Consider the following 12,802-nt stretch of genomic DNA (forward strand, 5'->3'; position numbering starts at 1 on the left):
TGAAGTGACAACGACTAGGAAGGCAGATGATGCATATGATAAAATATATGCAAGTCCTTTAACACAAGGTGGAGACTGAAGAAAAATAATTTAACTTTAGAAGAAAGGAAGATGCCAAGGCTGACACTTTTCCATGCCGTGGATTTCACTGATGTTATGTTGCTGCCATTAGGGAAAAATACCTGTCTCACCGATAGCATTTACGTTCATATTACCATTTATTTTCTGCTTTTCCAGCATGGATTGCTGATTAACTGCAATTGATACCAGGCTTTAATTCTAGTCTACGATGTCCAAGCTTCACCTCAGTGATATAAGTGCCAAAATACAAGATGCCTAAGTAACCAGCTAATGTACAATAAACAACATCTACAGGCTATGCTGCTTTAAAAAGATTAAAGCAATAGATCCTCTGGGTATGTCCTATGCAAAATGGGAGAATGTGATGCTACCAGGTTTCTGCATTCCTGGCATTGCTTTTACCATAGTGATCTATAATGTGTACATAATGTATCTGTAAGTTTCTCCATTGCATTGATCCTAATTCAGTGATTACTTTGCAAAGCAGCAACAAGGAAATACCAAAGTGAGCAACGCAGTTAAAGGCTTCATTGCTTTCTTCAAGTTAGTGGAAGACACTGTTAGCCCCTGACAGTCCCACTATCTGCAAACTGAGATTATGGTTCTGATTCCTGAAACACTTGTCCAAAGGTTTTAAATAAAGAAACAAGCTGATGGTTTTGGTAAACTTGTGCTGAATTCATGATGGATTGTCCCCATACTTGAGATCCAGAGGGTCAAAACACTTCACATTCCAAGCTGATTTTCAAACTGGAAAGTAACCAACACTTAGGGGAACGTAGCTGAATTCACATCTTAAGCCTGAGGCTACAGATTCAGAAATATTTGAAATCTAAGTACAAAAATCTGTAATTGGATTAAAGGTAAAAAATTTGCTAAAAAGGTTGTTGTTCATTTGGCATGAGTAACCAGTGACTGTATTACAGCAGGCTACAACGTCTTTCTCGTTCGTTTGAGTCAAGTGCCTCGCCGTACCATTTCATGCAGTATTCTTCATAAAGTGTACCACAAATTCTGAAGAGCCATCTTAAAACTAGTTAGGGTTTTCCCTCAAACATAGCTGCTGTAAGAATAACTCAGAACCTCCCTACTCAAGTAAATACCTTTATCCTCACTCTTGGGTTTAATTTATTCATGATCAGTTTTTAAGTATTTGCTTTTCTTGCAACACTACTATTTTAACACTACTTCTTGCAACACTACTATATGTCAACAGCCCCCTTCCTCTCTATTTCTGCTTTACAAACTCAGCCTTCAAATATGCCAAGATTTTATTCTTCTCTGTTTTGGTCTCAGTCCATCCTCTTTAAACATGACTGACCAGGAATTTACAAAGGACTCCAGGTGTGGTCTCAGCAGTGTCTTTTAGAGTGATAAAAATGTTGTCGTCTTTATTGAACTTAGGTTTTTGGAGCATTTTTGCTTGTACTCTGTGAAGGTACTTCTAGCTTCTTGCCAAACCAATTATGTCCTTAACACACCGGGAATATTTAACAGAACATCTGATCAAGCTGATTCTCATCTGTATTAACAGGTACTTGATTTTGCTCCATTCAGTACCGTGAACACACAGCATCAAGTCATGGTCCCTTTGCCGCCACTTATCTTACCTGGTTGTTTTTGCCTTGGCTTAGGCAGGTTTGTTACACACGTGTGGGGACACATCAGGACATTACAAGGATGCAGCGATCCTTCCAAGAAGAGCTGTTTGGTTTCTGACAGGTGTATTCCTCCCAGCGGTGTCTTGGGAAGTGTGTTTGCTGGTACGAGCGCTAAGCAGTAGACTCCCACTTGATGAATACTGTCAATAGCCTAAAAGAGGCAGGAAGTCGATTTTAATGAAAGGCTAATTCTTCACCATTCTAATAAGCAAGTTCTTCTGAATTACTGCATAAAATAAGCCTAATAATTAACTGTCAGTGGAAAGACACTTCAGCAATGTCAGTGATAAGGAGGCTCTTTTCAGTGGGAACAGGTGGACGGAAATTTAACACTGATGTTATCACACTCACTCCAGAAAATAAAAAAGCAAACAAAAACCTGGTGATAAATACACAGAAATCTATTACGAAATGCTACACAGGCATGCTTAGGCACATGTTAGTAGCACATGTACTGGAAATTTATTACTAAGATGGCCTGGCAACTTTTAACTGGTGCACTTCATAGAATTAAAGTTCAAAGGATTCCTAACAACTTAACATCCAGTCCACCCTGCAGGAATGGGAAATTACAACAATATAAGGGAAAACCATGAAACTATCAACTTGTAAGAAAATCTGCTGAATAAAAACCTGAAAAATAAGCATCTTTGAATCTTACTGTAGCCATGTTCACTGTCTGACAAGTGGACTAAATTGCATCACTTTCAAGAAACTTGTAATGCATATTATCTATGTCATTTACTTTGGTAAACACAAATATCCATGCACCTAGATTTTAATTCCATACATGTTCAAACTAGTTATTTTCCTTACTGGTAACAAAAATTGCAGCAAGTGAATTAGAAAAACAACTTCAGACATTTACACAGACTGAGAAATAAGTTACAGACAGCATCTCTAAGGAGTAGTTAAATGTTAAAAAACATAATTTACTTAACTTTCATTTTTAACTGTCAGAAAAGTGAATGCACATATCTGTGCCTTGAAGGTACAATCTATATTCTGTGAATCAAATAATCATTTATAGTTCTGTACTTAAATGTAGACCAAGAAATAACTGATTACTTCTACAGAGACTCTAAAACCCATGGACGCAGTTTAGCATATTCCTACATGTACAGCAACTCTACCATCCTTCAGCCCTCTGCTGAGGAGCAGGAAGGGTCAGGGGGAGTCAGAATAAGGCGCAACACACTGGAAAGAAGTTCTGCAAATGGATTTAGCTCAACTCTAGGTAAGAGACGCAGAGATACAGCAAGGCACAGCAGGCACAGGCAGCGTAGGGCAGGGCTGGCACAGGGCAGCACACACAGGGTGTCAGATGAGTCTCACAAACATAATCAGAAAGGAGTAGCAATTTAGTAGTTTGTTATTATGGACATCATTGAGAGTCATGACACAAGTGTGATATCATTATGTTGCTCATCACGAGCAGATGATTCAGATACAAGTGGTTACTGCTTCCTAACATCTGTCATTAAAACTCTGATTGGGAAGGAGGCACAAAGCACCCCACACGTTCCTGGCTTCTGTCCTCCATTTCTGCGCTCAGCTGAAGTGGAACCAGAAACTTCTTATTCACATAGTGACACATGCCAGAGTTGCGGACTTCACACATGGGCGATGAAAGTAGCCACACATACGTGTACTTTAATATATGGCCTACCATTCTCAGACACTGCTGTGACTTGATCATACTCAGAACAATAGGATTGACTTTTGGCAGGAGTAACTTGACACAGAACTCCCACAGTGTTCTGTACTGAATTCTACTGGTTATGGTAGCATAAGATATGATTTCTGTAAAAGTCACAAAAATGCTCAGCTGACAAAACAGGAGAAGTGTAAATCCAGAGTTTCAACCTTTTCTTTAGGAGCTTGTTACTTGATAAAAATTATCAAAGCATGGGCAATCCAAAAGCCTTTCTTTCTAAAATAGGTTGCCCTGGGTGCTAGTAGGTGCTTCAAAGGACGTGGACAAGCTAGAGGTTCTAGCTTTTCTGAGAATTGGCTTAACCATGGGGATGGAGAAGACAGATGATGATCGTTATCTAAAGTATCTAATTTTTTGTTTGTGGACATTTGAGTTGAAAAACCTTTGAGTATGGTAAAGATACTGCTTTAACTTGGACTACTACATGTAAGGAGAAGATGAAACACTGGCACAGGTTGCCCAGAGAGGTGGTAGATGTCTCATCCCTGGACACATTCAAGACCAGGCTGGATGGGGCTCTGACCAACCTGATCTGGTTGAAAATGTCCCTGCTTCTTGCAGGGAGGTTGGACTAGATGACCTTTAAAGGTCCCTTCCAGCCCAAACTGTTCTATGGTTCTGTGTTTCTAAGATCAGCATTTTTTAGTATTCAGTAGCTTCTGTATTCTAGTCAAAATGTTCACAACACCATCAAGGTGGGTTTTATCACAGTGGTATGTGCCTTGCACAATGCACCAGACAGCTAGAATGGGATCGCTTGCAATAGGTGTCCTCTATGCAGGAGGACACCTCTCACTGTACACACCTACATCTGAGCTGATCAATCACTTCATTTCAGTGGAGAGAAATAGGCATTTTTAGACTGTGTTTCATTCAGTTTATGTTAGTTATTAACATGGTTCACTAGAAACACATAATTCTCTCCCATTGATTAAATAAAAAAACTGGAGATTTAGCTCAGATGTATTTATCTACTTTTTGATGAGGTCAACTCCATATGAGTGCCAATAACTGTTCAGTAGGAGACTTTGGTAGCTTTTGACAGTAAGAGAAGGTAATACATTAATTCTTTACCCTTTTGAAGTAATGAATGACAATATCTTTATAAACCATACACCACTCTCTCCTTGCTATTACTTACTTCAATTCATCTCTGTTTTCTTATAGTATTTTGATTAGGAAAATGCTCACTCTCTGGACATATGTGGTCCAAATAGGAACTGTCACTCAGAATAATCTAATTTTGTGCTCATTAGGTGCGAGTGCAACTGAAGGTGGACTTACAATTACTCAAAGATAAATGTCAGTTACCTTGGGGGCCTGAAAGATCAATAAAAAGAATATAAAGCAGGAAAAAATAGCCTACAAATGTACATAAAGAGCATTACCTGGAGAACTCTACTCATCCATTGAAAACTGTCTTCCTCTGTGGAATCTGGCCTTTGCTCAGCAACAATAACTATCCTTTCATCGTGCAGCACGCTCACTGAAAACACTGCTATTCTATAGAAGAGAAGGAGAGAAGAGTATTTAGTGCCAGCACAGACGAAAAACCTGTCTTCTAAGTTAACCCTCCATGCCTATGATTTTGCTATTACTTAGACAACTGAATAATAAATCAGTTAGTATTTTATTTAAGGGGAAAAAGCAACAACAACAGTTTTGGATAACTTCTGGAAGAGAAACAGGGGGCTTTGTTATAGAATCATGTAAATGCAGTCATAATGTCACAGTAGAGTTGGAGAAGTGATCCTTCTTGGGATAAGAAAAGCACTATGTTTGGGTCACACCGAGGCGGTTGTTGAATTGTTGTATAACAACTGGTATAAGCACCTTCTTTGGCCCCATCTTAGAAGAAAGTAATTGCAACATCATTTTGTGAGAAGTCTGCCATGCGATCAAGTGTGAGTTACATGCAAGTTACTGCATGAGGCTCTTCAGAAGTTTTACAGGTCTCCCGCTCAGTTTCAGCCCATTAGGAAGGTCACACAAGGATCTGCTGTCATGTTGAATAACTTCAGCGTTATGCATATTGGAAATGTTCACCTCTGACAGAAATACTGTGGAGTCAACACCTTCAGAATCAACCAGCTGTACAACTGGACATTTTAATAATCACAGTTTTGGACCTTGGTACCTAAAAGTCCGCCTCAACACTGTTTTACGTTTCCCTCTGCTGTCTCCTGGTTCAACAGCAATAGAGGGAAACCAGAACGCAGACTAGGCACTGCCTTCCGAAAGCATTTTGGGTCACTTATACCTGGTCTAAGCAAAATAAGGATTTCTACATATTATAACAAAAGAAAGGGTCAAACCTTCCCCTGTAGACAAATTTCATTGGTTCCACAGCCAGTGCTGTTGCTACAATGTCATCAGCATTATGTCTTCTTCCACTGACAACCATCAAACCATCCATTTTGCCGATAACAAAGACAAGTCCACCTGGTCCTATAAAGCCTAGTAGTCCGGTCCTTATAAAAGGATATTCAGTGATAGGGCCACCAGAACTGGTCATAGGAAACACCTGTAAGATAGAGAAACACAGATCTTCAATTCCATACACAGAGATCACGCTGCGAAACATTTCAGGCATGCTCTCTGAGATGGCTTTTCTGGAATGAAGTAAATAGGTCACTGGTAATGCTATTTACTCTTCACTGACCATAAAGGGAGAGTCAGGAAATTCCCAGACTACCATGTGTAATTTTCAGTACCTGAGTTCCAGCAAGTTCAATCCCACTCTGTTTACCATACACATTTTCCCTAACCATGGCTCTGTAAATCATTTACGATCTTAAAAAAAACCATAAATCAACATAAACAGTACTGAATAAAAAAAACGGTGTGCAGAGTGCAGCTAACCTGAGGCGCTATGTATAGGTTACTGTATAGGTTAAACGGTAAACATTACAGTAGAGGTTCTTTTCAGTACCTCATGTCCATTTCCAGCACAGCACAGAGAAATAAGCAGGCGAGAAGTGAAGCTATTTTAAGGCACTGTACATCAGTGACTCTTGCAGCTGACCACGTTTTTATCTAAGGTCAATGGAGTCCTCACAATACCAGTGATAATGCCTTCTGCAGCATGTCTGAAAGTGAAAATATAGCTCTATACAGAGCCTCTCTAAATGTTTGAACACCAGACGCATACGTGACTTGCACTAACAGATTTCTACCACTCTTCCTATCCTAATGAGCACAGCATTACCCTTCTGGCACGTGAGCTACTTTGAGCTGCATTCGGACACAACCACACTTTCCTGCCGTCATTGCTTTAAACTGAAATAGTCTAAAGGCAATTGTTATTTAAGACAATGGCAATTGGAAGACCATGGCTATACAGTGTCCTTCAAGACTTATCTAAAAAGAAAGGTCAAATTCTGTTGCCAGATGCCCACAGGTGACTCTTACTGAATAGATTTAATGCTTATACGTCCTCAGCCGTAATTCATTGCAGGAACACAAAACTCTTTCACTCTGTAATACCTGCAACATGAATTACACAGTAAAATAGAGAAGAGGCCCACTTGGAGAGGGCTCCTAAAAACATGCTTAGCTTTGAAAATGAGTAGTCCTTCTCACTTAATGGCAATTTATTTGCTTACCATTAGGAATAAGCCTAAACCAGTCTAAATATGCTGTTAAACTGCAGACCTAGTTATGAACTATAAATGACTTTATAATTACAATAAGTACTACAAAATGAACATAAGTACCTTTCTACCCCGAAATACGTCAAATCCAGGATTATCATTCACACTGGGTATTGCCAATTGTAACTGCAGTACACTAATCAGCTATCAGCAAATTTCAGATCACAATAGCATAGCAGGATTCCTGGCTTCAACAGCAGGATGGAGAATTGTATCCACTAGTCTCTATTAATTATTTCATGCATAGTGTTTACAACATTTAGATCTGGATTTTGCAGCAGATATTAGTGATGTTTGGTCTATTAAAAATGGTAATATCAGAGCATTTGCTAAGGGAAATACAGACTTTTTTTCTCAACTAATAAGAGAAAAGGATCAGAACTTCATAAAAATCTCAGCTTGATTTTTTTCAGTATTTCTCTGATTTGTTCAGCCTTTTACACTGGCTTCAGCAAAAGTTAACGATAACAAGTGAATAGGTATAACAGAGCCATCAATACAGCTGTCTGCACTGGAGCTGATACCTACTGGAAAACAGATTCCACAAAGCAAAAAGGCTTTCACCTAAGGCAATTCAAACAAAAGCAAGTGGGGATGAATTAGGAAAAGGTATCTTTGGTATTCAGATACGTCTTGAAGACTACATCTGTCAGGATTATGTACAAATGCACGCCTTTAAAGGTGGCTACGTTGTGGAAATGTTGGAAGCTACTTTTTAAAGATACCCAGCAGCCTTCCTACTGTTTGCAACAATCAAATTCTGCATGTAGCTAGCTCATAGATTTGCACAGTATTACCTTTCGAACTTTGTCTTTCTTCCTGCTTTCTTTTTGATTGTTTCAGCCCCTGGTATCTTCTTTCAAAATTAAAGTAAAAGCTCTTCAGAGCCAAAACTAAACCCACATAAAGATCTGCTATTGCACTTAATGAAATGTACTTCATTGCAGATTATCTGGCTAGAGTACTTATGGTCCCAAGCCACAAGTACTGATTATTACTACTATTCTGATATTATTACTATCAATATTTTATATGAAATACTATCCTGAAACAGAAAAAGTTAAAAGAGAAGGATTTTATATGGCATTTTTTGGTCAGCTTACCTCAAAAGTATTTTTGGTCATGCCCGAGAGTCCATAATATGATGTACCCGTTGCAATAGCACATACACAGAGTTCTCCTATTTCATCTGTTTTACAGAGCTGAGGAATTCCATCTGGCTTCACTGAGCACATTATAGCTGGAGGGAGAGCAAAGGACTTTAATAAATATTATAAAATGAACTACAGAATAATATAAATGCTGTGGGAAAGAGCGTGGTGGAGTTGACACAAACACATAAATCATATGTAGACTCTAATATCTAACAATCAAGTTCTCAAACATGAAGGTGTTCAACATCATCAAATGTCGTTTCTATTATAAATAATACTTACATCAAGAATGCAAAGATCTTTATGTAAACTCAATCTTTACACTGATAACAAAACCTAATTTGCCTTGCTCTCTAAAATTCTAGTTGATCTGTAATATCGCTGTGAAGTGCGATTGTGCTCTCAGTTTTGCATACTGAAGACCAGATTTGCCGCAGTCAGTGCAAAATGAAACAATCTAATGGAATTCTTGATAATAATTACACTGTCAGGGAGGCAGGCAACCAGGAAATCCAGCTTTCACACAGTACCAAATAACACCCTATGACTAGTATGGTGGTTTTACTAAGAATTTATCAGAGCTCAGGCTCCCTTCTCACTGGTCTTACAGGACTGCAAAGACAGCAGGAGCTAAACGAGAGGGATCAGAAAGCACTGGTCTGAGGAAGCAAAACTGTTCCACGTGTAAGTCATGTGAAAAAGAACCAGGTATACTGCTTTAGCCACAATGCCAGTAGGAGTCCTGCATGTGTAGACTTTGCAGTTGGAAAGAGGATGTGATGAACAAGGGAGACCAGAAACACATCAGCATCTCTTCTAAGTACAGGTGTAAGGAATCTTGAATGACCCTTCCCGCACTCTGACGATAAACAGGAGTGTGTGCTTTTATTAAAACTATCAGAATGTAGTAGGAAGTGCAAGACAGCACATCCATAATAATATCTTATACGATAACTATTAGACAACAATCAATCTTATCTTCCTTTATTTTAAGTTGTCCAACTGAAATGTTGTAAGATGCATTAATATGTTTTATTCATTTGGTGCATAACAAACATTCTCTTATGAAAAACTACAGTATTATCCTTTTCTAGTCCCTACAACATCTCATTTAAAATCTAGCTCTTATGAAAAATCTTATTTTCATCTTTAGAAGCACTAGCTTCAGGCTGACTTTATCAACATGAACTGTTTCATCATATCTCTGCTTTCTAATAACTGGGTGACAGCACAAGATCTTTGGAAAAATATTATGCAAGCCTTCAGACAGCAATTTTGTTGATCCTTAGCATAGGTTATGAAAACTTTCACTACAAGTCTCATCAGGGTCAGGCTTATGGATATTTATAGCCCCCAGACAGTGTACTCCAAAATAAGACTCTACCAGTATCTCACAGTTAAGGAATGGATGTTCTGATGTGGTGACAGGTTATTTAGAACACACCGCTAACACAAGTAGAGACAGCCACTGAGGTAAACAAAGAGAAATCTTGAGATTTCCAAACCATTAAGTTTTACAAGGTAATGCTTTTGGACTAAAATGTTTTACAGTACACATGTTCTAATCCCAAAGGTTGTTGTCTCAGCTCCTCCTGGCACCCTGGCTGCCAGTGCTGGGCTGGATGTTTGAAGGGAAGGTCCCCTCTACACATCATGCAACTGAGGCTACATGGAGTAAGTGGGTCACATTGATCACACAGCGGGCTCGAATAGGAAACCCCAGCCACCTAGGAATCTTAAAAGTAATCACAGACTGGCCAGAAGGCAAAGATTTTGGAATGCCACCAGTGGAAGAGGTGACACATGCTATAGAAGCCCCACTGTATAATAATCTACCAGAAAATGAGAAGTGATATGCCCTGTTCACCGATGGGTCCTGTCGTATTGTAGGAAAACATCAGAAGTGGAAAGCTGTCGTGTGGCATCCTACACGATGAGTTGCAGAAGCTACTGAAAGCCAAGGTGAATCAAGTCAGTCTGCAGAGCTGAAAGTCATCCAGCTGGCTTTAGACATCGCTGAATGGGAAAAAAGGCCTGTGCTCTATCTCTACAGACTCGTGGATGGCGGCAAACACCCTGTGGGGGTGGTTAAAGCAATGGAAGCAGAGCAACTGACAGTGCAGAGGCAAACCCATCTGGGCTGCCGCATCGTGACAGGATATTGCTGCCCAGTTAGAGAATCTGGTTGTAAAAGTACGTCACGTAGATGCCCATGTGCCCAAGAGCTGAGCCACGGAAGAACATGAAAACAACCAGAGGGTAGATCAAGCTGCTAACATTAAAGTTTCCCAAGGTTCCCAGGGGTGAACTGTTTTTAGCTCGATGTGCCCATGACACCTCAGGCCATCAAGGAAGAGATGCAACATACAAATGGCCTCATGGCCAAGGGGTGATATGACCACAGACACCACTGCACAGTTTATCCATTAATGTGAAACATGTGCTACAATCCAGCAAGCCAAGTGGTTAAAGACTCTTTGGTATGGAGGATGATGGCTGAAATATAAATATGGAGAGGCCTGGCAGATTGATTACATCACACTCCCACAAACTTGCCAAGGCAAGCACTATGTGCTTACAATGGTGGAAGCAACCACTGGGTGGCTAGAGATATATCCCGTACCCCATGCCACCACCCAAAACATGATCCTGGGCCCTGAGAAGCAAGTTCTCTGGTGACATGGCACTCCAGAAGGAACTGAGTCAGACAATTGGACTCATTTCTGAAACAACCTCATAGACACCTGGGCCAAAGAGCACAGTGTTGAGTGGGTATATCACATCCCCTATCATGGACCAGACTCTGTGAAAACTGAAAGGTACAATGGACTGCTAAAAACTACCCTGAGAGCAACAGATGGTAGAACCTTCAAAAACTGGATACACATTTAGCAAAAGTCTCATGGTTAGTTAACACTCAGGGTTCCACCAATCGAGCTGGCCCTGCCCAATCAGAACTTCTATGTACTGTAGAAGGGGATAAAGTCTCCGTGGCACATGTAAGGAATATGTTGGGTAAGACAGTCTGGGTTATTCCATCCCTGTGGGATTGTTTTTGCTCAAGGACCTGGATGTACTTGGTGGGTAAGGCGGGAGGACAGGAAAATCCGATGCGTAACTCAAGGAGATTTGATTTTAGGTGAAAACAGGCAATAATTTGAACTGTATGTCATCACTTCTTTAATTATTATATGTCATATCAAAGGTACTGCAGCAAGAATCACCCCGAACAGTGAAGAATGAACTTTGATGAAACCGAGCACAGTGATGTAACCAGAACTGGCACCCAACAAGTTCCTCGAGATCAGCATCTTCAACTCGCAGACCATGAACATGACAACTCCACACTACATACTATCTCTCCTGCCCTGAAAGACTGTTACGACAGATGGAGCCCAAAGTTGTGGACTAAATGAACTCAGCAGAGTTTGGAGGGATGGCCCATAGGCTGAGGAAATGACATCTTTGTGTACATATATATATATATGTGTATATATATAAAAGCATGACACAGATGGTTTGGAATAAGGGGTTGATACTGTCCTGGTTTCGGTAGGGATGGAGTTAATTTTCCTCTCAGTAGCTGACATGTTTTGGATTTTGTATGAGAAGACTGTTGATAAACACACTGATGATATGAGCTGTTGCTAATGAAACCAAGGACACTGTCTGGCTTTCCAGGTCTTGCTAATGTGCAGGTGCAGGAAGCTGGGAGGGATATAGTCAGAACAGTTAACCCAAACTGGCCATTCTATGCCATAAATGTGACACTCAGTATATAAGTGGGGAAGGTGTCATTTTGCTCTCTTCCTCTCTCACTCTTTTGCTTGCTGCTTGGTTTCATTTTTGTGATCGCAGCTTTGGACAGGCTGTATCAGTCATTGGGATACTGGGTGGTCAGAAATGGTGCATTGTTAGTTTTTTATATTTTAGTACCCTTATATTTAATTTTTTTGGTAATTTTCCTTTGCTGTCCTAGTAGACTGTCTTTATCTCAACTCACAAGCTTTCCTTTCTTCCCAATTCTCTCCCCCATTCCACTGGGGAGGAGGGTGAGCAAGAAACTGTGTGGTGCCCAGGGCTAAACCACAACAGATAGCAAAGTGTGCCCACCTATGACATTCTACAGCTAATTACTTAAATTGATGGATCATAGTAAGTTTCAAAGAAAGTTCCTTACCTCCTGGCATGACTAAGCCAACATCCTGGACAGTCAGAACGGAAAGCTTTTCTTCTGAGTCTACTCGAATCACTCCGTAAGTGAGACCATGCATGGAGAGAACTCCTCTGCCTGGGGGCTGATTGCTGTCATCTGTTGGCCTGCAACCATGGGTTACAACATCAGTGCACCATCAGGCAGACGTAAGCATTTACTCGTTCTTAACGGACTACTACTGCAAATACTCCTCTTCTTAGAGTTTAAAATTTCACCTTCTTTTTTTTCCCCCTACTAGATTTGATAGAATCCTGTTTTTCAGTTATTTCTGAGTAAATATGTCTGTCAATTCTCTCATACAGTAGCCACCCACATACATG

The 12,802-nt window shown here is 40.1% G+C and overlaps 1 protein-coding gene across 5 annotated transcripts in view; it reads right to left on the reverse strand.

Moving 5' to 3' along the window:
* DIP2C (DIP2 acetate--CoA ligase C (putative)) overlaps positions 1–12,802 on the reverse strand; it is a 327,977-nt gene that overhangs the window by 61,455 nt on the left and 253,720 nt on the right. For all 5 annotated transcript variants that reach the window (XM_086741904.1, XM_086741903.1, XM_086741901.1 and 2 more), the window contains 5 exons: positions 12,447–12,586; positions 8,216–8,352; positions 5,775–5,983; positions 4,848–4,962; positions 1,692–1,893 (listed from right to left, as the gene is read on the reverse strand). In XM_086741904.1, the coding sequence (XP_086598030.1) occupies positions 1,692–1,893; positions 4,848–4,962; positions 5,775–5,983; positions 8,216–8,352; positions 12,447–12,586 (803 nt within the window). The remainder of the gene's footprint in view (positions 1–1,691; positions 1,894–4,847; positions 4,963–5,774; positions 5,984–8,215; positions 8,353–12,446; positions 12,587–12,802) is intronic.

The sequence above is a fragment of the Chlamydotis macqueenii genome, chromosome 2 (genome assembly GCF_036417535.1).
Source record: "Chlamydotis macqueenii isolate bChlMac1 chromosome 2, bChlMac1.mat, whole genome shotgun sequence".
Taxonomy (NCBI): Eukaryota; Metazoa; Chordata; class Aves; order Otidiformes; family Otididae; genus Chlamydotis; species Chlamydotis macqueenii.